Source organism: Maylandia zebra, linkage group LG17 (assembly GCF_041146795.1).
Source record: "Maylandia zebra isolate NMK-2024a linkage group LG17, Mzebra_GT3a, whole genome shotgun sequence".
Classification (NCBI taxonomy): domain Eukaryota; kingdom Metazoa; phylum Chordata; class Actinopteri; order Cichliformes; family Cichlidae; genus Maylandia; species Maylandia zebra.
The window spans coordinates 32127157-32154728 of NC_135183.1; the positions used below are offsets into that span (position 1 = coordinate 32127157).

Here is a 27572-nt window from a genome sequence, read left to right on the forward strand (position 1 = left end):
CTCCCCTGCAGCGCCACAGACCACGTGCTGCCGCATATATATTATATGAGAATCTAATGAAATTCAAGAACAGATGAGAGACAAAATTATTGACATCTATGAGTCTGGGAAGGGTTATAAAGCTATTTGTATGGTTTTAGGTCTTCGGTGAACCATGACGAGAGCTGTTATCCACAAATGGAGAAAATCTGGAACACTGGTAAATCTTCCCACAAGTGGCCGGCCTACAAAAATTACTCCAAGAGCTCATCAATGACTCATGTAGGGGGTCACAAAAGAACCCAGAACAATATCTGAAGAACTGCAGGCCTCAGTTACCTCAGTTGAGGTCAGTGATCATGATTCAACAATTAGTAATAGACTGGGAAAAAATGACATCCATGGCAGATTTCCAAGGAAAACACCACTGCTGACCAAAAATAACAATGCACAAGAGTTTGGAGAAAATATTCTGTTGACCAATGAGGCAAAAGTTCAACTTTTTGGAAGGTTTGAGTGCCATCACTGATGTAAAACTAATATAGCATTTTATAAAAAGATGATCATACCAGTAGCAAAGCATGGTGATGGGAGTGTGATGGTCTGGGCCTGGATTACTTGCTATTGATAGAACCATGAAATCTGCTCTCTACCAGAAATTCATGGTTCAAGTATTTTAACACACTGGATACAATTTTAATGTAAGAATCGTGCTTAAAGTCAAGATGGAGCAGCTTTACTTGTGGTTGGGATTCTTGCAGAATTTGCAAGACAGTGTTAGAAGAGAGCCCATCTTGAGTCGAGGTTATGTGTTTAGAGCTGAACTGCTGCAGGTTCTTGCCATTCACCAACCTGTAGAATATATTGGCATGCTTGCTTTTTATGGACAAATGCAGAATCATCTGATTATATACTAAATACACAGCTGACAACACAAACCGCTTGTTAATTCTCTTGAATTCTTAGATTGCAGCTTGTTTTTCTTCTTTGATGCTCTCTGCACCCAATGTTTCATTGCTGATTGGTTAAAAATAGAAGATCCATTCAGTCATCTGTTTGTGAAAGGACCTGCCCTTTGTCAAATAGTTTCCAAAGACAATTTCTGACACGGTTCTTGTAACAAGCAATCAAATATGACAGATTAATCGTTGCATGAACATCAGCCAAATGTAATGGCAATGATTTATGGGGAGTACAAAGCACAAATGTTAAGGTGCTGATACTTAAACCCATACTGTGAGGACATAGTATAAAACTCCAAATGAGCTCTGGTTACTTCTCTTGTGCTGTTGTATCCTAAATTGATGCAATCCAGGTGTTGAGTGGCAAACTGTTTGCAAAACTTTGTGAAACCCCACGCTCTGCTTGCAAGATGTATGTAACATCTTCCAAGGACTAATAACAAAACAGTGCTTCACCACTGAAGCAGATGTTGGAAGTGGACCAAAGTTATTTTGGAACAAGCCTGTAAAGATTTAAGGTAAATCTAGAAGGTTCTTTCTTCCTTGAGTAGCACAACAGAAAAAAGAAAGAGACAGACAGGCTGGCACACTGGTGTTTGCATTGGTGGGCGAGTGCATGACTTCACAAGCTCTCTCTTACTCAGAGTACTCTCTATCAGGCCAGTTAGCAGCACATCTTGGGGGTAAGTCCACTGCTTCAAGACGGAATCAGTGCAGGGTTGGAGCCCTCCCACACATGTCTGTGTGTGTGTGTGCATACTGCTAAACCAGACAAAGCCTTGTAGCTCCTTCGAGAATCAGTTTTACATTGCTTGCAGTCTCTCTCTCTGTGTCTCTCTCTTCACACTTTCAGTACAGTCTAGCTGAGTGGGTGAAAAGCAAGGAGTTCATGAGAGAGAAAAGGAGAGAGAGAGAGAGAGAGAGAGGGAAGGTGAGAGAGAGAGAGAGAGAGAGCAAGCGCAGCCACTCATTCGTCCCTCACTCCAGGCTCTAAGTTTACAGGCAGCCAGGCAGATTTTCTTGGCTTGGATGCAGCGCTCATGACAGGATTAGGAGCCTGGGATACAGGATCAACCGGAGATCTGCAGGTTCTAGTGGATGAGCCCAGGTCAGATTCTCACCCTGCACAGGTAGGAAAAAAAATAGTGCATCAGACCTTTATATATAAAAGTTTGCAACCTTGGGATTGTTCAAAGTGTATTTCTTTAACAAAATCTGATTCTCCAAGTGTTAACAAAAGGCCACAGTGAACCAGTTAAATCATAAAGTAAAGGGTGCAAAGTTGCAGAGTATGTAGCAATAAAATGTACCAAAGTGTTGACTTTTAATTTTAACAGACATATATTACTTCCCCTTTGTTTTAACCCCTTTGTTCTTTAGAAATTACAGGGAGTTTAAAGGCGTGCACTAACAATGAATGAAAAAACTCTGTCAGTTTTCATTACTTACTAAAGGATTGATAGTAAGAGAGTCAAAGACAAGTTTTGGCAAATGCAGAAGCAAAATTGAAATTCTGGATTGAGTGTCAGACACTAATTCAATAACAACTCATCACAAATGTGAAGCTTTGAAACGGCAGAAATGAGCAACACACAAGTGTGTAGAACATGCAAAATGCAATTAAAACTCATAAACAGGGAGGAGATTAGAAAATCTTTTAAAAAATAATTTCAGCAAAGCTCTCTCTTGTTTCTTGCTCTGTATTTGTTGATTTGTTGAATTGCTGAAGTAAGCATTCTTTCCACTATGAAATTTTTAGCTGGAAGTGCTGAAGAGGTGCCAAGTTTATTTTAAAATGTGCGTGTGGGCGGATGGGGATCATTGTCGCCAGAGATTAATTTTGAAATCTCTGCAAAAGCAGCAAAAGAGAAAAAAAAAAAAAAAAACAGGAATGAAACATCCAAGTTCTTGTTTCAGATGCTTCCTTCTTATGTTATGTAACTGGCTGGTGGTCCCGCTCACACTGCTGCGACAGATTGAGCCGAGCACCACTTCTGCCAGGGAGAGAGGTGAATTTCTTTTCTTGGACCCTCTTTGCACTGTAAGGAAGAAATTATAGATAGCCACGCCCTTAGAACCCTGTTGTGTGCTACTTCATGTTCATTGAATGCAGCCGGTTCTCTATCTCGTTGAAAATGAAGAAGGACTGCAAGAGAGTTCAAGGAAATGGCAAAAAACATTCACATTTTCAAAAAGCTTGATGTTAGAATATTCTAAAGGATCCACACACTGCTGCACAGATTGTGCTGTTTTCTCGCAGGTTGCTTATATTTGATTATATTTGCGCATGTCCTTGCAGCAATATGCACACACAGATTTACGTGCCCTCTTTTAACTGAAATTCCAAACGTATGCTTGGGAAGTGGGAGCAGTGTGTGGTTTCACCCTGAAATTCTTCAGGGAGAAAACGAGAGAAGAGAAACTTGGTAAAGTTGCAGGTTTACTCTGATTACAAAGTGCATTGGTGCCTTTTAGTAAAACTTCCTTCTTCTCAGTCTTGTTGCAGTTACATTTAAATAGAGCACGCTGGGGTAAGAACACGAGTGGGAGAACTCTGTTTGTCTTTACCGCTCAGATGTGTCTGGCACCAAACCAAAGCTGGGTGGTGGGGGAAGGCATTGTGCATGCGTTTGAACTCTGTTAAACATCTTGTGTCAGCTTTTGAACTCCCTTTTAAAAAAAAGTAGACACTGAAGGTTGAGGACATACTATGTTATCAAACACCGCAAAATATTGTATAATAATAAGATAAAGCACCTCCCCTGCTCTTTGTTTTTTAGGATGGGTGGTGGTGGTAGGGTAATGACTCCATAATCTTTACTTAAAGCTGGCCATTTTTCCCGTACAGGAGTTGCACAGATGCAGCTGGACTCTGGCCACTCTCAAAGGTGACCAACTGCTGATTTTGGACATGCTTTTGCACGTGTTTGGATTTCAAAGTGTTCTAGAAAGCTGTTTCTCGTGGGTCTTGCAGGGGGAAGACACAAAGACAGGCAAAATGGCTCGTTTCTGTCAGAAAAGTCCTTCTGCAGTTTGCTTTTGTGAGCGGGGGCACCTCTGACCCTCTCCGAAACACTCAAGCGTTCACTTTCTGTCTCCAAACATTTCTTTCACAGCACTCTCAGTTTTCCTCCACTGCAGAAATGAACTTGTATGGTTTCAATTAGGCTCTCAGGGACGTGTGAGGGTTCTCTCTTGAATGCTTTCTACATGCGCAGCATGTCTGTCTCTGTTACTGTCTCATCCTCTCCTTTAGCATTAAGGGATTATTATTATTAGACTTCCCTCCCACTTCTGTTTTCTATACATTCCCACTGTCTGCACTTTTATTCTTTCCCTGTCTTCATCTCTCTCTGTTTGGAGTAGCTTGTCGGTAGGTCTGTTAAACAGTTGCACTTGGGCATGCAGGAGAGTTAACCCAAAGGAAACAAAGCAAGGTCAAAGCAAGGGAGGCTTTCCAGTGTATTAAAGAAGAAAAGTCACCTATCACATATAAGCTCACTCCTTGTCTATGCTCTCCGATTTTCTGTCTTTTTTTCTTCTCTTATTAACTGCCTGACTTATCAATTGATGGCTTCCGTGTGCATGCGACTTGGATGGAATTTTTACATTTTGTATTAGTAGCTAAGCAGGAAAACCTCATTCTTGTTTTTACAGCCTCCCCTTCTTGTTCTCACTTCTCTCTCTAACACAGTGGCCCTTGTGTTTCTGAACTGTTTCCCCTGGCGGTCTGAACTCTTTCCATACCAAGTGGCCTGTCCACTGTTACCACCAAGATCCTCTGTGGTCGACCAGTGCAGGTAGCCACTGTGCAGTCTCAAGGCTTTGCTGGCGATATACTGTTACACTAATCACTACAATTTTCAGGGTTTATTTTTTATTTTATTTATTTTTTTGCTTTTTAGGTACGCCCTGCTTCATCATCAGTCTGGAAGTCATTGCCGTGGTTTTGACTTGTCTTTTCATCATTTGTAAACCAGCAACAGCGCTCTATCCTGATTATGTAATATCCCTGCAGTCATCGAGAGGTCACCGGTGGTCTGTGCTTTGACCCACAGATATAATCTGACTAGATCTATTACACGGGCACCCTTTGCTGTTGCAGTTTTCCCCCAGCTAGCCAGGGTTTTAACCAAAAGGCTTTCTTCTTTGTTCTTGGCTTAACAAAAACAGTGACACTTAAAACCAAACAAAAAATATCTCCTCTTTGCCAGCAGGAATTTCCCTTTTGCTGATGTCACTTTTTTTGGTAACTTAAATTTTGCCTTTGGGACTTGCACTTTCTTCCTGCGGTTTCTATTTAGTCTGAAACATCTTTTGCATCTGGTTTTCGAATAAACGAGCAGCCACCATCTGTATTTGTCCAAACTGCAGTCAGTGCCTCTTCCTGATGTAGGTGGTATGCGATGGTTTTAGAGGCCAACCTGTCTGCTCTGGTCTACTGAGCCCAAATGGCCCATTTGAGCCCACACAGACAATTCAAGAAACATACACAGACACTCAAAGACAGAGCATGCTCAGGCATATGTCTGCGGGTGTCTGTTGTATGCATACTTTGCTATCTGCTTTATTATCCAGTACTGACAGCCCTAAATTATGTGTATATTTTGTGCAGTGTGGGTACTACTGTACATATAGTCAATGAATCACTTGTATCTTTTCGTTTTTTGCACAATATCCATTTTTATTGCAATGCTGTAAACTTTTATTACGTTACTATTACACTACTAGAGATTCCTTGAGAGTAATCATACAAATATTCGCATATGAACACAAATCCCTAATACCTTATTTTGTCTGGATACAGAAGATGTTGCATTTAAAGATAAACTCACAAGACACTCAATTTGCTAGTATCCTTTAGTCGTTGGACGCACTTCAACTCTTCATGGCATTAATTCAACAAGGTGCTGAAAACATTCTGCAGAGATTTTGGTCCATGTTGACATGTTAGTAACACACAGTTTTTGCAGATTTGTCAGCTGAATACCTGTTATTCAAATCTTCCACCGCATCCCAATGGTACTCTATTGGATTGAGACCTGATAACTGTGTCAGACCATCTGAGTACAGTGAACCCAATGTCATGGTCAACAAACCAGTTCGAGATTAAATGAACACATAGTACATTTTTTGAGTTACTGTTAACTTCCTATAAGAGTGATAGTTCTCCTCTGAAATCAACAAGGCACTTTTTCTGCCACTTATTGCATATTTTCCCTGTTTTTCGGGCCATTTTCTGTAAACTCTAGAGAAGATTGTGTGGGAATATTCATAAATCAGCACTTTCTGACATGCTCAGACCAGCCTGTCTGGCGCTAACAAGCATGCCACGTTCAAAGCCACTTAAATCTCCTTTTTTCCCCATTCTCATCCATGGTTTGAATGTCGGCAGGCCAGCTAGACCATGTCTAAATGCCTAAATGCATTCAATTCCTCCTGTGTGATTGGCTGGTTAGTAATTTGTGTTAAAAAGCCACACAACATGTGTACCTGACAAAGTGATTGGTCAGTGTAGCATAATTGGTAAAAACCATCCTGGAGAGCACTTCACAGAAAAATGTAAGAGAGATTACTGTAGAAATGGATGACATTTTCGCCCTTAATCCCTGTCCAAAAAATCAAGCTACTTTTAATTGGTGCTTAGTTGGGGTCAGTATACACTCAGCTTGGGTCTGGAGATCTTTCACTTATTGCTTTATTATAACACGTTACTTTGGTAGGTGCTTGAAGGCATTTGATGCTGTGTTCTCAACAGACCAGAGCTGTCTCTGGGCAGGGTCCAGTTTGCACTTCACTGTCACTTTGTTGTTGTTATGTGAAATATTTTATGATTCATATGTGCAAATGTCCACACCCTCTGACAACATCTCATGCGTGAACTAAAATTGGGCAATTGTTGCAATGCAAATTAAAATCCAATTTGATTTTGATCATATGCTTTTTGTATATAATCAGAGAATGCTTAAAAACTGAGACTACAACAAAAGTAATCTCACTGTTTGATTAGTAACTCTAATTCCAATACTGAAGGTAGGAATGGTTGTGCGTTCACGGCATTACAGATGTATGAATGTAATATGAATGTTATGATCTGTTAATTTTTTATGTGTTACACCGAGCGCTGCTCATAAAATGACATAAGGTAAAAAATAATAGGACTTTGGATACGGCACATTAAAGCTGGTTCAGCAGGGAGACAATATATTCAGTTAGATCAACACTCCCTGCAAACTGTCCCCAAAACATATTCCTCAGACTTGGGTATTTATTCAGCGGTTTGTTTTCATTTGTGTCGACAACTTAAAGCTCTTTTGCTCATCTAAAGACTGCATGCATCAATTGTCTTATTAAAAAGTTATTGGTTTCTTTGAAAAATAAATTCCTCACAACTGAGCCAGAAATGCAAAAAAGTAATTAGCAACAAGAAAAAAGAAAAAAAAAAACCTCAAAGAACATGCTGTATCTTTATCGTTGTAAAGTAACCCGGAGACAATTAAATGTCACTCTTGCTAGCAGGCAGGACTTTTGCTGAACTTGTGGATACAACTGTGTTCCAGACTGGGCACAGACATGACACTATCCACACAAAAATTATGAACAAAAAAATGAACTATGATTAAGGTCTCTGAGGCAAAAGAGAGGACTCGAATTCTTTGCAGAGGTTTATTTTCACGTAGTCAAAACGCAGGGACACGTTGCTACCACATTTTACGTCTAGACCAAACTCTATTCTTGTTCAGGACAGATGTTATAGTGGCAGGAAAACAGTCTGTGTGATATTTAGAGACGCCCCTGAGGATAAATGGGCCTTCTGTAGATGTTCTAAGATGGAGGGAGATAGTTTTTTTTTTCTTTTTCTTTGACCACTTTGGGTTGGCATACACTGACCAGTGGTAGCTGGAGTGGGAAATAATACCAGAGTGGAAGGACTAAACTAGTCTGCTGTGGCCATGGGGCTAACCAAAGGGACGGGTTTAGCCTGAGTGGGTTTATTATGGTCACAGCTGGAATGTGTGCTGGATAATGTAGAGTGACTATGCCAATAGTTGTCTAGAAGCTTGATAACCAGATAAACTAGATAAAAAGAGAGATAGACCAGCACCACAGTTACATATATAAATGGGTAGGTATACATCACAAGTGGGTTTGACCCCCTTTTCTTCATGGCATAGATTCAAAAGCTTCTGGAAATATTCTTTATAGATTTTGGTCCATATTGACATGATAGCATCTGCAATTCCTGCAGATTTGTCAACTTCACATCTGTTATGCAAATCTTCCATTCCACCACAGCCCAAAGGTGCTCTATTGTGACATGGCTTGTTATCCTGGTCAAAGTATCCATCACAAGATCAGTACACTGTGGACATAAAGGGCTAGACATGTTCAGCAACAATACTTAGGCTGTGGTGTTTGAATCATTCTCAGTATTTTATGGGGCTCAAATATTTTCACCAAGAAAATATCTTCCACACCATTACCCCACCAGCAGCCTGAACTATTGATTCACGGCAAGGTGGATCCATGCTTTCATGTTTTTTATGCCAAATTTTAACTCAGCCAACAATGTCACAGCAGAAATTGATACTCATGAGACAAGCCAACATTTTTCCAATCATCTGTTGTCTAATTTTGAGCGAGTGAGTGTGAACTGTAGCCTCAGTTTTCTGTTCTTAGTGGACATGAACGGCACCCAGTGTGATCTTCTGCTGCTGTAGGATGTTTGCTTCTGGGTTCAGTGATGCCCTTCTGCATAGCTTGGTTGTAAGCAGAGGTCATTTATATAATATAATACAATTATTATTATTATTATGCCAGTTTAAATGGCTTAAACTGAAAGCACTTACGTTGGCAAATACTTAAATAGTGATACACAGGGGATGTGTCTGGATCTCCTCAACAAGTCTCTCTGTGCTTTCAACCTGAGTCTAATCTAGTCTGGACTTTATACGTGGCACAAGTCTCTCATTGTGTTAAAACATGCCACTCATCAGCTTCATAAACATTTACCACAGGATCTATAACATGTTCTCTTGCTTGCACACTGGCACATAAATACATAGAAAGAAGAAAGACAGGCACAGTTAGGCAGATAATGTTAGGTAGTGACTTAGAAGACCAATTCATTAAGTTCTTCTTGGGTTTGGAGAGACAGCTCGCTGGAAGGGAATTGCTCCATATAATGGCTTCAGTGAAAGAAACTGAAGGTTTATGTTTGCTTCATTTGATTAGAGATCATTTGTAGATGGACAGAAGATTTCTCAGTGAAGTGCAAAGTATTTCCCCAGATACATTCTCAGCTGTTTTTGCTTGTAGCTAGCTACATGCCCTGTCTGTTCTACACAATGGAACGACACCATCTGCATTGACAGGCTTGTTCCACTGTATGAGTCTGAAAGACGGTAAGAGAGCTGCGGTTTGGTACAGTTGGCCTTAGTCAGCACACATGTGTGTCTGTATGTGTGCGCGGGGTGCACGTTGGCAGACCTGTCGGCCTCCCCCTCTTTTTTCTTTTTGGCTCTGATAACACAAGGGATTCATGACTCATATATTTTGGCATGAAATGTGCACACCCATACACATGCGCATATTAACATAGCCAGCAGGCTGTGAGAACAACCAACTGTAGAGTAAAAAAAAGACAATTACCATCATTATTAGGCAATAAATAATAATATTTACAGTCTTGACATATTCATATTTGCACCTGATGACAATGTTGGAGTTTGACAGTGCAAATGGCAAGAACAGCAGACCAAGAAACAGACATACAGGCTCTATGTGGTTTTAAAAGAAATGGTTTATTTGGGAAATTTGGTAGGCTGCTGTAAATATGAAGCTACAATCAGCCTTGTTTGCTTAGCAAAATGACTGGAAACCAGTAGAAACAGCTTGCCTGCATGTGCCCTGATATTTAAAAAAACAAAACTGCTTACATTACCTTTTAAGTTCACTAATTAACACGCCACATTTTGGTGGTTTGACCTATATAGTAAATGGTGTGTGAACAAACCGCAAACTTGTGGCTTTACATGGCTTTTTATGTGCAGTACTACATCCAGGCCAGGTTTCTGTGGTTCTGGATGATCTTCACTAGTTGTCTGGGAACCTGACAGATAATGAAACATATATTGTATTGTCAAACTGTCCAACTAACACGTACATGTGGCAGATATTTATACACATAACACACTTGTTACTGTATCGAGCACTCTTGGTGTTTTTAGATAAAGGAAAATAGCTCTAAACACATGAAACTACATGATTTCAAATGCAATACACACACACCCCGACCCTCTACTTTATAACACAAACAATTCCTATATTATAAGGAGAAAAACTGTGTTTAGAAGATCTTGAACATTCAGCTTTGTTTGGCTGGAGGCAGAAAATAAAGAAAACTGAAAGAAAAAAGAAAAGAAAACTGTTATGAACACACATCAACCTCGAGAAATGTCTTTTCGTTTTTTCTCAAAAACCCCTTTTCCACCCCCACACCCCATTTCTGCCCACTCCACAATCACTCAGCTTTCCCACTAATTCTTTCAACATGTTCAGCATTACTGCTTTAGTTGTTGCCAGATATTGACAGATTGCCAGATGTTGACAGATATGCTGTAATAAAGCAGATACTCTTTATCTGTGTCAACTTCTCCTTTATGTTGCACATAAATGCACACAATAATGTGATGTCAAACACTGACATTTTCATGTTTTCTATTCTATAAAAGCATTCAATGCAAAGTGCTCATGAAGATTAAAAAAAAAAGTGTGATACTCAGCAAATGGGTTCAGGTAATCCTCAAATTCCTGGTATAAAGAGTACTGAGGAAAACCTGCATATGGACCAGGAGAACATCCAAACTCCACACAGTAAGGCCCAAGATGCAGGTTCTTATTAAGGACTCTCTTGCAAATCTTTTAGGATTTTGTGAGAAGTTTCCACTGAAGACCTTTGAAAATTCATTTTCTTCTCTCCCTCTCTTCCTCTGTTTGTGCCACCAGCAGTGACTGACCTGTATCCCTTCCTCATCCAACTTCCGAAATTGACCTGATTGCCAGGCTCCATCCTCTCCTCTCCTGTCATGCATCTCCTTGTTTCCCTCCTGCTCTTGCTACTCCTTGGATCAGCGGAACCCCGGAGAGGCCCTCGGTCAAAGGCTGTGGAGAGGGGCGCACGGGGCCATGTACGGGGTAGAGGCAGGCCCGGCGTCATGAGGCGTCAAACTGAGGTGTGCTTGGAATACATGGAGTCAGGAGAAAAATACCTTGACTGCCAGGATAGGCAGCTGACCACTGTGATGCAGGACTGGCCCAAAGATATCCACCACCTACTGCTGGCGAGAAATAGGATTCAGGTATTTACAGGCAGATTTCTGTTCACCTGGTGCAAAAATAACAACTGATGTTAATTACAGCGGACTGGAGATCTTTTTTTTTTGCAAGAAATTGGGTTCTTTGCAGCAATTAAGCCTGAGTTAAGTATCCATAATCTATTACTCTCTATGCTTCAGATGGCTTGTTGATGCCATGAGCATCTGTGCACCAGTTATTTGGGAGCAAGATCAAAGACAGACTTTTCTTCCTTATGTGTGCAGCTTTTTGCATGTCTGAGCAAGTACAGGATGTTTATGTCGCAGGTGCTGAGAGAACTGAAACAAAATGTTAGCCTGCAGGTTAATAAGTGGAAATGACTGAGCAATAGACACTGATGAAAGCAATGAAAACAGGTATAACTTATGCGGGAAGTCTTCGGCACTTTGTTTTGGATTTAAATAGGATATATTTTATCATTTAAAACATCTTTAACATGTATTTTTTACACTAAAAATATGTAATTTGAAAAGTTAGATACTTGGAATTACAGATAGAGAAAACTGATCCATGCTGTGTCTTTCACCACTTGCAGCACTTTGGGTTTACTGTTGCTGTTCAGAAATGGTAATCTTAACATAGTGCACCACTGTATTTTCCAAATGTCTGACATCTGGCTCCAGCAATATGGGAATTTTAAACTTCAGGCTCTGAAACAGTTGCCTATACATCAGTGGGTAATGCCACAGTAGTTATGGCCATTTTTTATATAGAATCTGTGGTATAACATGGGGTCAAATGGCCGTAGGAGGCTAAATTCCTACAAGCTGCAAACTGCAGACGATTGAAGTTTTTTAGTACAGTAAAGATAAGAATAATGCACAAGTAAGCTGATGGTAAATGCTACCATATTGTCCAGAAATGCAAATAAAACAACTCAAGTACATCTCTCCTTTCAGGTTTTGAGGGACAACATGTTTGCTCAGTTCACCCAGCTGAAGAGCTTGGATCTCCAGCAGAACCGCATCTCCAGGGTGGAGGATGATGCGTTCAGTGGCCTCTCCCAGCTCAAAACCCTGCTCCTCCAGCACAACCAAATGACAACAGCCTCCGAGGAGGTCCTGCTCCCCCTACCCCGCCTTACTTATCTCCGTCTCTATGACAACCCGTGGAGCTGCCTGTGTCCCTTGGAAAGCTTGATCAGAAAACTGCAGCTGCCAGGCAACCGCAACTTGGGCAATTACGCCATATGTGCAGAGCCTCTTTCACTGAAGGGTCAGAAACTAAAAAAGTTGACTGTAGACCTGCTGTGTGAGGAAGACAAGGGGCCAGAACCTGGAGTTGTAGAACGGCCAAAGCCTCCGCCAAAAATAAGGAAGCCAGATGCCACCTCCATGTGCCTCACGTACATGTTTCCCAAACCGCTGCTGGACTGCAGCAACAAAGGTGAGAGATTGTCAAGTTCTGTCTCTCTATATCTTTATCTATACATTGTGACCTATTCTTTAAATCTGTGTCTTCTTGCCTTGAAATCTGAGGCAAGAAGACACAACTTGGATGCCATTATAATATAAGTTGACGTATGCAGGTCTTGGTTGGGGCAGCAGAGGTTACCTATTAGCAGCATTGCTATGAGGATGCTGGTTTGTCCAGATGTTTTAGAAGGACTGGTGTGAAGGTTTGTGCAGAAAAACTTGGACTAAAAGCACCTTATTAAAAAACTCATTTACAGAGTTTGTTATGTTCAAATGTTTTTTTATTAACTGTGAAATGGGGGGGGGGGGGGGGGGGGGGGGGGGGGGGGGTGTATTTGTTTTGGACGGTGAGCATTATGTACTGGATGGGGAAGTTGTGGTTAGTAAGACCACACAAAAATCATCTTACATCCAAGCTTTATTCTTGGAAATGTGGTGAAAATAAGAAAATATTACCATGTACTAAACTGAGCTGGTGAAACATAGTAATCTTTATACTACATGTTTGTTTGCCTGTTAGAAAAGTTGCATTTCAAATTAACTACAAAGTACTTTATAAGACTAATTAGATGCTGAGTAGCCCAACTTTACATTTACGCTATAAACGCAACACAAAGAAGAAGCCATGTGGGGAGTAGGATGTGATTATTTTCTTATCACTGACAAAGTATCTCGAGGACTTCACTGAAAGAAAAGCCAGGGTGCAGTACATAGAAAATTATGGCATTTAACAGTTGTTTTCACTAACCTGTCAATCCGATTTAATTAATTTTCTCTAATTGAAGGAATGTTGTTCTGGAATGTGACTTTGACCTCGTGTATCATCCTAGCTTTAGTATATTGATATAACTTTTAGTCAAAGTTAAAAAGACATTATAGAAAAACACAGATGTTTATTATTAGTGCAATAACAGAAAAATGATCAGCTTTAATTAAACTAAATGTAGGAATGAAATAAACTCTGACAAAGAACAATTTCATTGTTTCTGAATCAGACAGTATTTGTCCAATTTCAGGTGCTTTGCTAAACTTGGCCGCTTCTTTGTTGCAAACAGATAAACTGCTGTGAGAGGAGTACTTCATATGAAAAGGCACATTTATTAGCTTTGCTCAGCGCTCTTCGGGACACAGTCCTGCTTATTTGTTCATTGAAATTAGGCGCAAGAGTTTTTTTTGTTGAATTATGTTTGGATTATAATCAGGCGGCAAGCAGAGACGTGTTTGTTTTATTAGCAATTTCTACACTGGCTGTCTGAGCCTGGCTGGGCGCTCTCTTCTCCTTTTTCAAACTCTTGCTCAGTAGTGGAAAAGTTAGGATTAAAAAGTAAGGTTTCATATATATCATACATGTACAGGTTTTTGTGTGAAGGCAGATGTCTTTATCTGATCAGCCAGTATTTTAGGCTTGTTCTTGTTATTACCCATCATGTAATGTGACATTTGATGAGTTAAACTTTTGCAGTACTATGAAAAAGTATTTGCCCCTTCCTGACTTCTTCTTCGTTTCTTTTCTTTTTTCTTTTTGTGTGAATTTTATAGGATTTTTCACATCATCAAATAAATATTAATATTAGACAGACCACCTGAATAAAAGAAAAAAAAATTGCAATGAAGCCAATGAGTCTTTGACATCGCTGTAGAGGAATTTTGGCCCACTCGTTTTTGCAGAATTGTTTTAATTCAGCCACATTGGAGGGTTTTTGAGGCTTTGCAGCGTTTAACATGTGGGTCATGCTAAAGGTTTCTTTGTTTTTCTGAGCCACCTTTTCTGACCCCAAAACAAAATGAACATTTTGGATTGGCCGAGTCAAAGTGCAAACTTAAAGGCATTTGAGATGCTGTTGCATGACCTTCAACAGAATTCCTCCACAGCGATGTGAAAGACTCACTGCCAGTCATTGCAAACACTTGATTGACAAGGACTTGTGCTTACCAGTTTTTAGGTTTAGGGGCAATTACTTTATCACAGCACTACACGTGCGCTCTAAACTTTGCAAATATAGTCCAAGTTCTCACCCAGGTTTTCACATCTGGTTCTATCTTTGCATTAAGCTGTCACTATGAGACTGTTGTCATAGTGACCCCAGTGTTGCCTTCAAAAAGACAGATGGCAATTTCTGAATTTGTGCAGATCCCTTGTGGTTACTTTCATGTGGCCTCTCCAGTTCCTCTTCTATCTTCTTTTTGTTGTCCTCTCACCATCCATTTAATTTAACACACTGTTTAACACACACTGAAACTCTGACACTTTCTGCGTCCATTATTCTGACCAAGTCCCACATGAGGATTTGAATACATCTATCAATGGCGAGCTTGTATCCTCCTGAGAAAGCAGTCTTTCATAGAGAATCGACAAGCCAAAACCACACAATGCAGCTTCTGTGTTGTAAGGACTTGAAGAAGCTTTTGCATATTTTCCTAATTATTTTTTTTCTACAGTAAGACATTTGAATATGTTCTTTATCTGAAGCATCATAAGGTTTCTCTGTTTTGCTCACAGGGTGAACATCCCATCCATCTCTCCACAACTTTCCTTTTTTATGCCCAGTAATGGTTCTCCCCATCCTGCCTCTTTCTAAACCACACCGCACCATAAAAGCTGTATGTGTTGTGTGAATATTCCTTAATATGGTGCAGCTGTTGTGCATGACAGTTAATTCCTGGTTTTGTGCTTTTGATTTGAAAGGATGCCCACGCTGCATATTTACTTCTCATTTTGTTCTTTTCCAGCACTTGTGTTTTCATTTAATAGTTGTATTAGCCGTGTGAAATCTAATCTAAGCATTACACTTACATGATTTCCCCCTAATCGTTTGTCTATTTGACAATCTAAGTGCTTAGAGTTTTCTTTGCTGTAATTCAGCCCAAATGAACTACTGTTGTAGTGTCTTGATGCATGAAACTAGCACTACTGAGGTCAGTTTCTTGACTATTAATATGGAAATTGTCATGACCAACAACAACCACTGATCAGAGACCACTGATCAATGGCCATTCACACAGGGTTGTGGAATTGCTGCAATCATAACATTGTAAGATGCTGTGATTCCTTCAATTCAGAGATGGTCTTTCCCTTTTTCAGTAAACGGCCTCCTTGATTTCTTCAACTAACCTGTAGGTGTGAATAGAGTGCGGAGTCTTGGTCTGATGAGTTAGCTCTTTTGTGTTTTGCCATGCACTTCACCAGAGGTTGTGGGGTTTTCCCCGTTACTCTGTGGGGGACCAGATCCTTGGGGTGGACCAATTTTTGGCACAGAGTATTTTGGTGTTTGAAAGCCACAGGGACACAGTGTCTCTGTGGCTTAAATACTAACAAATCTTAAATACTGATCTGTATGCATTGGTTTATGTTACACATCAACTTTTGAATCTCACAGTCTAAGAAGGCTAACTTGATATTTTGGTTAACTTGATGTGTTGGTCCACTGAGTTAATGTGACCAGTGAACCGTGGTATATCGTCAGATTTGATTTTCACCCAGGTGTCATCCACATACCTGAACCAATGATTTGGTGGTGTTCCAGGGTAGGACAGCAGAGCCCTCTTTTCCACTTCTTCCATGAACAAGTTGGCCACAGTGGGTGAAACTGGGAAACTGTTGTTTGCCCATGTTTTGGGCTGACCAGTTTTTGTAAAAAATGTGGAAAGAAGACAGTTCCAAAAGCAAACACACTTGGTCAGTGCTGAGAGTGCTCCTGTTGTTGAAGTTGAGGTCATTCTGTAATTTCTTACGAGCTGCGTCCACTGCTTCAGTAATGAAAGATGTAATAACATCCCTTTGTCAACAAAATCTAATGTCTTTTGGATGTGGTGTTTAGAGCTGCCTACCAACGTGTTGAGAATTGAAGCCAGAAACTTTGAGATGTTATAGGTGAAGATGATGGGGAAGGCATACTGTAATAAAAGGATAGAGTACAAATAGCACAATGTATCTCCAACTGCCACATCTGTAAGAAAAATAAACATACAACACCTGGAACACAAACTTTTGAAAATGCACAGGTGCATAAATCAACAATATACCTGTGTGTGTGTGAGTGTGTGTGAGTGAGTGTGAGAGAGAGAAAGAGAGAGAGAGTGTGAGTGTGTATGTGTGTAGGTGTGTGTGTGTGCGTGTGTAGGTGTGTGTGTGTGTGAGTGTGAGTGTGAGAGAGAAAGAGAAAGAGAGTGTCGAGTGTGAGTGTGTGTGTATGTGTATGGGTCTTTGTCACGAATGTACTTGAAAATGATGGTTAGAAGCCACAAAAACGAAGCCCGGGAGCCAGAAGCAGACAGAGATGGATCGGGGAAAACCGGGCCACCCGCAGCCCCCAAGAGTACTGAAGACCTAAGGCCAAACATCTTCACCCAGCAGGAGAAGGAGGGATAAGTAGACACCCCCCTCAGATTATACAGAGCACTGTGATTATATTGGTTTTAGGGCCATGATGTGATGTTAATGCCCATTTATCTACAGTGTCTTAGTAAAGTCCTTGGCCACTGTAGCTCAGGTGGCAGAGCAGGTCAGCCACTAATCAGAAGGTCGGTGGTTCGATCCCAGGCTGCACCCTGGCTGCATGCCGAATATCCTTGGGCAAGATACTAACCCCGTGTTTGCCTACTGGTGGTGGTCAGAGGGCCCGGTGGCGCCTGTGTCCGGCAGCCTCGCCTCTGTCAGTGCGCCCCAGGGCAGCTGTGGCTACAATGTAGCTTGCTATCGCCAGTGTGTGAATGTGTGTGTGAATGGGTGGATGACTGAATGTAGTGTAAAGCGCTTTGGGGTCCTATGGACTAGAAAAGCGCTATATAAATGCAGGCCATTACCATATAAGAACAGTTTGAGTTCTTTATAGTTTGCTTCCAAGGACCCACACTATCTTTTAGTTGTTAAAGTACTCTTGAGCAATAGCTCTTCTGTGTTTTTCACAGGCTTTTAAGGTTTTCCTTTGGACATTGGCTGCTTTTTCGCTCATTTTTAGTCCAGTCTTGGTACATGACCATTTTCAGAATGTCTGTCAGGCTGAGTAGCCTGACAGACATTCTGAAAACTCATAAAAAAAGCACCCAACTTGATGGATGAACCAGTGTTGTGTCTACGCATAACAGAAACCTTAACTACACTAGAGTATATAAAATATTCTAGGAAGCCCCATCACTTCTGATATTGTAAGATGTTATACATAAGCCAGACGTGTTAAATGAGAGCAAAAATCTTCCATCTTTTAACAGTCCCCCCGCCCAACATTATAAATCTCATGATGATGCTCATAAACCCAGTTTTATGTTCCTAGACATTGTTTTCAAAGCTGCTGTTACAGCCGGTAAATCATAGATTTCAGTGGTAACAAGTGCTGTGTAAAAACTTGGGACATTTGACATCTGAGTAGGCAGCACAAAAATGAGTCATTTGTATATGGTGACTTGGCTGCACATACACCCACACTCATAGCACTGTTATAGCTCTCTATGGATCTCGTGGATCACAGACAGCGGGCAGATCGTTAGCAGAAAAAAAAAGACCATATTTTAGGTTGAGGAGAAGTTGCTGTGGTTTCAAGGGTCCTGACTGCAATGTTAACTGTTTACCTTTTGGGAAACTTTTTTACTTTTTCACACTGGGGTGAAACGGTCACAGAAGCAATCAGTGTAGCATGGGAGGAGCACTGAGTTGGTCACCGTCATAAATATAAAGTAAACAGAGTTACTAATAGGTTTTCCACTTAATAATAATCTCAACTCTGTTGCTAAGGGTTCTGAATAGACTAAGATTCATTGCACTGCATATCTGTGTTTCTTTCTCTGCCATGAAAGCATTTACATTTACAATTTAACAAGTAAGGTGCATTTGACCTCACATGACATGTGGAACCGAGAAAGGCCCATCCTAATATATAAACTACTTTATTGCATCCTAGTGCTACTATGCAACACATAATACTGCCTAACATAAACATGTGAAGTAACCTTTTCCCCCGTCAAAAGTGGGGCGTGCTTCCAAAAAAGCCATAAATGGCTGCTTACTATTCACTATGCACAGTGGACCCCCTGTAATCACATCAGCACTGTAAAAAATTAATGGCTTCACTTTCTGCTGTCTAAACAGTATAAAAAGGTTTTGCAACACGTGCTCTGAGTGAGTTCAGTGTTTTTGCACAAATTGAATATTTGCTTTGCAGGAATGACTGAAGCGCTTCATGATATTTTATGGAATCTGAAGCCAAGAAAGAAAAGACTCTGGCTACGGTCCGGTACTTCACTCCACATATCTATTTAAATCATCCTTAGTGCTAGCACATAAATAGTAGAGTGGGTTACACAGATAAATTTCCAGATTGATGCTCTGCACTCCTACTAAATAATGTAAATAGCTTCGTTCTTTGTATTGAGACTGTGTAAATACTGCATTTACTCCCTGTGTTCCTGTGTTTAACTAGTATTAGTTGTACTAATACAGGAACCTCTATGCACTGCATTGGTGAGTGGCCACGTATATTAGTGCTAAAAAGTTATTTAAAGTTGGCCTGTTGAAGTGAACCAGGTGATTCAACTTAGACTACAAATAATAGATTATGACATCTGTGAGAATTTAAAAAATATATATATATTTATAATGGATTTTTTAAATAGATTGGGTTTCCAAAAAGGAAACGTTTTCTCATGCAGCTATAAAGCATGAAGTCCTTTTTAAAAAAAGAAAAGTCCAAGAGGTACAGCTGTTCACCGAACTAATGACTTCAGCAGATTCAGCGAGAGCCCAGTGCAGTGATAAATGACTTTCACACTTCATGACCCAGGTCCTTCCTCTGTATCTTCCTTCATTCATCTGTCTCATCAGTAGATACATGTTAACAGATGTTAAAGCAGGAAAGTGCTTAACACTTTATCTGCCATATCTGTGCCATGAAAAAAGTGACTCCTGATAAAAGCTTCCTGATAAAACACCGTAGCTCAGCTTTTTGTTGAACTTTTACTACCCAGAGGGAAACATGGACTTCTGGTCACAGACACTACTGTCACAGCTGAATACACAGTGTAGGCGTAGGTCTTTATTTATGGTAAAACACCGAAGACCACAGATGTATCTGTCTTTGCAATGGAGGATTTGCGTTTGGCTCGGAAAACTGAAGTCCGATTTCTCACAAGGGAATCAGGAAGTTTAAGTCTAATGTTGGAATGACCGCATTTCCCTTTCCTAAAAAGCTGCTTTGACAACATTTCAGACACATTTACACCTATTGGCAGGCTGGGATTCCCTTTAGGTTTTCCAGAAGAAAATTTCTCACCACATTGGACTGATAACATGTGCTGGAATGCTCTCTGAAGACAATTTTTGCTTCCCTGCATCACATCACAAAACAATAATCATTACACTTCCTGAGTCTGTTGGCTACATCTGTGTGTGTGCTGCATGTGTGTGTGTTTTCTTGGAGTCTGTGATGATTAATGGCACCATGCCTGCATAATAAAACCAGCTATAACATCTGTGGCAGTAAAGAGTACAACATCTGCGCTATAAATGTGTCCATAAGCATACTTCTGATGCAGCCTGTGTAAATAAATACATTCAGGAAACATCTTTGTATGCTTTGCCACACACATTTCATTCATGATTTTACTTACAAATCTACAAAAAGTTGGCATTCAATACCAAAGCAAAGCATTGTTTAATTATGTCTTAGGCCGCGCTTGCTGCCTATGCACACTTATGTTTCCTCCAGTCTATTTTGCTTCACAAACAATCAGCTATGATCCTTTTGATGATACAGGTTGCATGGGCCACCTAGTCTGTTTTAAACAGCGCTACAATGTGATTGGCACGGCAGATGGGACTTCCAATTTAAAAGATATTCATGATGTTGCCCACCATGACAGGTTCAACAAATCTAATGACTCAAAAAACCACAAAGCCACAAAGTCTAATCTGTGAAGGCTTTGATCCAAAACCTCCAAAAGGTAAACTGTGATCAGAGAAACCTGAATCTATTCATTGTTAGTGCCGAACATACAGGTTTCAGCCTTTTATTTTCAGTGGTTTTGTAGTGACAGCGTCAAATCTTTATTTCACCTCCCCCATCACGGCAGGAGGAACATTTATAAAATCTACCTCCGGTGTGGGACTTTAATTCAAAACTCCAGAGAGGCTCTGTTATAGAGATTGCGATACGTAGGACGCTTTGACTGTTTAGTGCATTACTGACTTCAAAGACAAGTATGAGTGTGTGTGAGTGATGCCTCCAGTGTAAGCAGAAAAGAGATCCCTCTGGCAAATAAGTGAAATGTTGTCATACATGATGTCCCCTTTGACTACATCTTGAAAATGTAAAAAGTTGCACACAACCTGCAAACCATCTTGAAGCCATAAAGATGCAGACACATTTCTGTCTGAGTTGAAGAGCCGGAAATGTTCACACCCTCTGTTCACATATCTTTTTTTTGTGTGCACTGATGATAGTAAAAACTTTTGTCTTTCAGGTATCATGAAAGTTGAAGGCCTAATGTTTCTGAACTTTTTCTGTCTGCAGATTTGATTAGCATCCCACCTGACCTGCCATCTGACATAGTGAGGATGGATCTGTCCAACAATAAAATAAAACATCTCAAGCCAAAACATTTTGTGCTGTCCAAAGACCTCAAACTTCTCAACCTCAGCAGTAACAACCTGCACCATATAGACACAGGTAACAGAAGCACCGCTCACATATTCTCTCTCTCCCACACACACATGTGAATCTGAGCACTCGTATCTGGATATCCAAGTATTTTGTGTTGTCACAGCACAGAAAACAGACCCAACTGCACAACTCAGATAGATAAATTACATTTTTAAGGGTGGTTCAATTCAATTGTATCTATATAGCAGCCAATCACAACAATCTCTTTAAGGTGTTTTCTGCCAGGGATTAATAATAAAAAAATAATTAAATACAGAGTGGTGTATAAACAAAGAGATTTAAAAGTGGTGAGTGAAGAAGAAATGCTCAGTACATCATGGGAAGCCTCAGCCGTTTAGGCCTATTGCAGCTTTTCACAGGAGCTTTTGCAGGATTCGGGGTCACCTAACTACACTACCTGGCTTGGATTTAACTAAGCAAATAGGTACAAGCCTCATATTGGACAATTACTGCATGGGGGATTATCTTTCAGCTGGCAACAACTTATTTAACCCCAACTGGTGCAATGAGTTCTTTCTCATTTCATAAACAACCGCGTCGAAAGACACATCTCATGATCGTGAAAAAGATGTTAGTGTGTTTGAGAAGGGTTAAATCATTGGCACCCATCAAGCTGAGAAAACATCTAAGGAGATTGCAGAAACTACTAAAACTGGGTTAAGAACTGTCTAGTGCATTATTAAAAAGTGGAAGGATACCCATCATCAGAAAAAAAAAAGTAGAACTCGGAGCTAGGTTTAATAGTAAACATGCACAAAGCGAAGGGAACTCAAGGGAAAACCACTAATCAGTTTGGCAAACCAGGAAAAAAGGCTTCAATTGACTAGGGAGCATAACGATTGGACTCTGGAGCAATGGAAGAAGGTCATGTGGTCTGATGAGTCTAGATTTACCTTGTTTCAGAGTGATGGGCGCATCAGGATTCGAAGCGAGGCAGATGAAGTGATGTACCCATCGTGCCTAGTGCCTACTGTACAAGCCTGTGGGGAACGTGCTATGATCTGGGGTTGGTCAGGTCTAGGTTCAGCAACAGTATGTGCTCCAAGAAGGAGGTCTGACTATAGTGAATGACAAGGTTATTCCATCAATGGGTTTTTTCTTCCCTGATGGCATGGACATGTTCCAAGATGACAATGCCAGGAAACATCATTTTCACACATGGATTAGCCACCACAGAGTCCAGACCTTAACCCCATTGAGAGTCTTTGGGATGTGCTGGAGAAGGCTTTGCGCAGCGGTCAGTCTCTACCATCAGTGCAAGTTCTAGGTGAAAAATTAATGCACTGGATTGAAATAAATCTTGTGTCATTGCAGAAGCTTACCGAAACAATGCCACAGCGAATGTGTGCCGTAATCAAAGCTAAAGGCGGTCCAATGATTTTACCATACCTATGATATCATATAGATGCTTCTAGCTCTTGAGAAAGTGTTTTTTAATCAACAATATAAATCAAAGGTTTGAACTTTTACTTCTGCTATTTGCCAGGCAGACGTACTTGTGATAGGCTGCATTCACTATCGATAACTTGATAGCATTCTTAGCAATATTTTGAGTTCTGCATCAAAAGATTTTTTTAAATAACTCAAACAATATTTGTAGGCTTTTCCTAAAATAAGATTCAAAAAGCTTTTCCCTCTAACTTGCATTTACTATGCATCATTAATGACTAAGACCATGCAATTTCATATTTTAGTTACAATAAGCCAAGAAAAACAATAATTATACTTGACTACATTTTTGTAATGATAACAAGCAGAAATTCTGGCTACTCCTTGAGGGCAGGGGCAGGACAACCATCCTCTTTGCCTACAGATTCTCCCACAGTTCTCTATTCAGGAATGTCTTATAATGTCCCACTAGAGGATTAAACTCCTTGAACACATTGCGATATTTCACTTTTTTCCCTCAAGAAATACTGCACAATTATTATTTTTTTTATTTAAAATTTATTGAGATGAACCTGAGAAAGAAGCACATATTCCACTCACAGGGAAAACAGATATCTGTGATTTATTAGAAAGATGTTGTTTATCACCTCATCTCTAAGCCTCACTGGCTTGTGCTCAGGGTTCATTTTGAGGACATCCAAGTCAATCAAGATGTGACATATTTAAAATTGTGAACAGGTTCATGGTACACACTGGGGAAAATGTGGCTAGAAATTGCAGTGCAAGCAAAATGATTGCATATGCAATGAACTTGCAATCTCATTACCTTTGAAATGGCTGTTTTGAAGACAGGGACCAGGTCTGTGACCACTCGCAGTTAGCTGTTATCTTCAAAGCAAGTCAAGCAAGTCAAGGCAGCAATAAAATGGCAATAAGACGGAAAAAGTCTGCTGTCAGTTTCTGATTAAATTTAATCAAGTTGCCATTTACATATAATAGTTGCTGCAGGACAGCAATTTAACTGCAAAATGACATAGCTGCTTGTCAACCTTGACCTATAATGGCTATCAATACATTGATGGTTGTTGCACGCTCAACCACTGGGCAACCAACCACTACAACTACTCGCAACTGGCCTCAAGAGGCAAAAAATTGCAATGTAGTTTACTTAACTGCATTGTGACTGATTTATTAGAGAGTTCCCAAATCCTTTCCTTCCTTCAGAGGCACATAAATGCTTCTTTCCTTGTTTATTTCAGCAGTTCCCAAAATAATGTAAAATTACCCTATAGTTCATGAGAAAAAAAACCAATTTTTATGGAAATATGTAACATTGGACATTGACATGGACTAGATGAGAAAGTATTCGGAATACAAATTCGACCTCAGAAATAGAGGAGTACCATTAAAAAGTGAGAATTCATTAATCTCACCGAGCTAATTATGTGCGAGTCCATCCCTTTTCTGGCAAAGAGGGAAATTCAAAAAGCTTCATTATCCTGCAACAGCACATGCAAACAATCTACTGTAGCTCACCCCACTGTGTCTAACATTCTCTGGAAACTCAAACAGAAATTCAGTATAATTGTGAGAGCTTGTGATTGCCAGTGGCATGTGGTTTAAATCCCCAAACCCTCTTTTTAATCATGTCCACATTCAGAGTATATTCAAAAGAAAAAGTTGTTTATTTATGCTTTTCATGGGAAAGGTGGCCAGAGAGAAAAGAAACATGAATGAAAATGCAACATAAAAAAATCTGGCACATTGCATCAGTGTTCTCTTATTTGTGTTACTTTTTTCATGGAAGTCTTTGGCAGATTGTTTTGGTTTTCTAGGCCAGGCAAAACCCCAGAATAGACAAAGCAGTAATTTGATGGTCACAGGATAATGCAGTGCACTTAAAGCCTAATTTTCCTAATTTTCCTCAGACTAATAACTTTATATCTTAGAAAATGTAAAAGGAAAGGGTCCCACCCAAGGTTAAATAAATAAATAAATAAATAAAAGTTCATAATAGTCTTTAACTAAGTCAGTTTATCCAGCTGGCATTATTTCTGTGTTATTGCAAGTGAAGTTTCAGTGACCGGATCGCGACTCTAAGTTTAGATGCTTAGATTAGGATCTCTTGAAGAGCATGGAAGAAAAGGTAAGTGTCCCTAATAAACAGTTTAGCCTTTAGGAAATGTGCTTCAGACTTTCTGGCAAAGTTGGATGAAAGGATTCATGTATTTCAGTTCCTGGGAAAGTAGCATGAATGTGGTCATTGTGGCTCCAACAAGCACATGAATAGTATCCACTTTGGGAGAGCCTCAAGCCTCATGAGTCCAGAGATAAGACATGGGAGGAGGAGGTGAAACGAGCATCCCTGCCCCCTTTATTACACTTCCTTCCTCTGCTATAGTTTCCTCTGTCTGTGTTGTTCTTGGAGATGAATGTTCATAAAGCTAATGTAGACACTGAAAGAACCTCAACACCCAACCAAACCAAAAAAAACTTTTTCAGTCTTCCTTTTCAAGTTCCCAATGTCATGAATTCCCTCCTTCTTAGTTCTCTACCTCCATACGTTCCTCCCCCCCTTTCCGCTCTGTAAAGATCAAAGCCTGGCCAAAGGCTGGGGAGCGTGAAATGGTCTTTGCTGTCCCATTACTCCCACTGAGAATGCATCCATGGGCATGCACGTGCACACATTAGAAAATCAGACAGCTAACAGTGACTGGAAACATTTGAGAATATCAGCAGTCACCTTTTAAATCAAAATGTTTGATTTTGCGTGTCATGAAGCCCAGCTGAAACCCAGTGTCTATACAGGGAAACTGGCCTCGGCAGCTTGCACATCTGGAAAAGCACCGTCAATACTGAAAGGTTTTAGAGCAACGTATGCTCCTATTCAGATGGCATCTTTTTCAGGTCTTGCATATTTTAAGTAAGACAAGGCTAAACTTCATACGTCATGAATGGAATCAGCCTTTCACCAATTGAAAAAATTTGGCACAGCATGAAACCAAAAATGTGACCTAGAAGACCCAGGTATGTTGATAAGCTAGAAAAAAAGCTAGAAAAAAAAGTTTGCGTTGTTTTGCAACTTTTATGGAACTGGGTTATAAAAAGACTTGATTACTTGATTATTCTTAAAGATAATCAATCAGTCAACAATGAACTAAAACGGTCCAAAAGCCAAAAAATATGTCAAAGACTGTGAGAAACTATGGTAGAGTTTAAACTGTGGCAATTTCTTTGTGTGTATTTTTCTTCCTTTTTAGTCATTTTATTCTCTGTTGAGTCTTAAATTGCTCTTTAAACCTCATGAATGCCAACAGAATGCTAACTAATTTAGTTTGCACTTTTCCCTGCTCCCAGCTGCATTTGCAGGCCTGCTGTACCTCCGTGAGCTTGACCTCTCCAACAACAGTCTCCAATACTTCCAGTACAGTGTACTAGAGGACCTCTACTTCCTACGGAAGCTCTCACTGGACAACAACCCGTGGTTCTGCGACTACAACATCCACTACCTAAATTACTGGCTCAAGCACCATCCTGGCGTCCATCACACTGGCTTGATCTGCTCAGGGCCGCCTGAGTTCAAGGGCTGGCGTGTCGCGGATTACGTCAAGACCTACAACGGGGAATGTCCTGTAGATAAACAAACAGAAGGGACAGATACAGGACAGGGGGCACAAGAACAGTCAGAAAATGACGCACAGAAGCCAGGGATGGACAATAGTGATGGACAGGGTGCAAATCTTCCACAACACCTGAAAAAGGCGGCACCAAACAAATTTAAAATCATCAGGCTGAGCTAAAATGCAGACGGCTCAGAGGACTGGTAGAAACGTATACAATAAGATTGAAATGGATGTCTGAGAACAAGCTGAACGATGGCTTAATAAAAGGAGGAACTCTGTTTTGTGGTAAAATCCATTACGTAGGCTATTAGGGATAAAGCTTCCCTGTTCTGTATGGGTTGCAGAAATACCTAACTCTATCACTTTTCTCTCTTACAGTAATTTTAATTTTGACTTCAGGATATACTTTTTTTTTCTTCTAAAAAGTAGTTTTTGGTCTTTTGGTATTAACGTATGCTTTTGTCTACTTGTTTTCAGGAAATAAAATTTGTTGTTTTTTGTATTGTTTTTTTCTGAAAATGTGTTTTACTATGTGATCGAAAATTTCCAGATACATTGCAGGTAATGTGTCAAGGACCACAAATGATTATTGCTAAAGTGTTCCATATTCCATATCATTAGCTGCTTATGGTGGGGGGGGTGGGGGGGTGCTGGAGCCCATTTCAGGCACAGGCACAGAGAAGGGTATCTAAACACCACATAGAAACTCCCAACACGATAAGAAGGTTCTTGCTGTTTACTGATCGCCACCGGAGACTCCCAAACAATGAAAAATTATCCATACAATGTAATACTGATCAATTTAAAAGGTACCCAAGAAGCTTAAATTTATAATGTTTTTTTTCTTAAATACATAACATAATGAGTCCCAAGACGAACCTAATACAATTTAATGTTCGTTTTTTTTTTTTTCAAGGACAAGGCACATTAATCACCATTAGTATAAATGTGCTATTTTTTGCCAAATGGCTCATTTTGAGTTGCTGTTCCTGGGCCAGATGTTAAATTATCCATTAAAGGGCTGTAAAACATAAAAGAACACAATTAAAGGCCATTAGAAAATAGAGGAAGGAAAAAATAAAACAGGGTCAAAACTTGAGAGAATGGAGCAGGTAGCATGGAAACAATGCTGTGCAATAGTCTAGGAAAATGGGAAATGTGTGTTTGCTGAAGTCT

At 40.1% G+C, this 27572-nt stretch overlaps 1 protein-coding gene across 2 annotated transcripts; it reads left to right on the forward strand.

Moving 5' to 3' along the window:
- The first annotated feature begins 1638 nt into the window (after positions 1 to 1638).
- On the forward strand, positions 1639 to 26898 carry lrrc17 (leucine rich repeat containing 17). 2 transcript variants are annotated; one of them, XM_004560897.4, is made up of 5 exons: positions 1639 to 2071; positions 10950 to 11302; positions 12218 to 12704; positions 21235 to 21390; positions 26131 to 26898. In XM_004560897.4, exons 2-5 carry the CDS (start codon positions 11030 to 11032, stop codon positions 26571 to 26573), a joined length of 1359 nt encoding a protein of 452 aa, XP_004560954.1. In that variant the 5' UTR covers positions 1639 to 2071; positions 10950 to 11029; the 3' UTR covers positions 26574 to 26898. The 2 variants fall into 2 exon arrangements, with proteins under 2 accessions (XP_004560954.1, XP_004560953.1); XM_004560896.4 differs by having other exon boundaries at positions 10953 to 11302.
- The last annotated feature ends 674 nt before the right edge of the window (positions 26899 to 27572 follow it).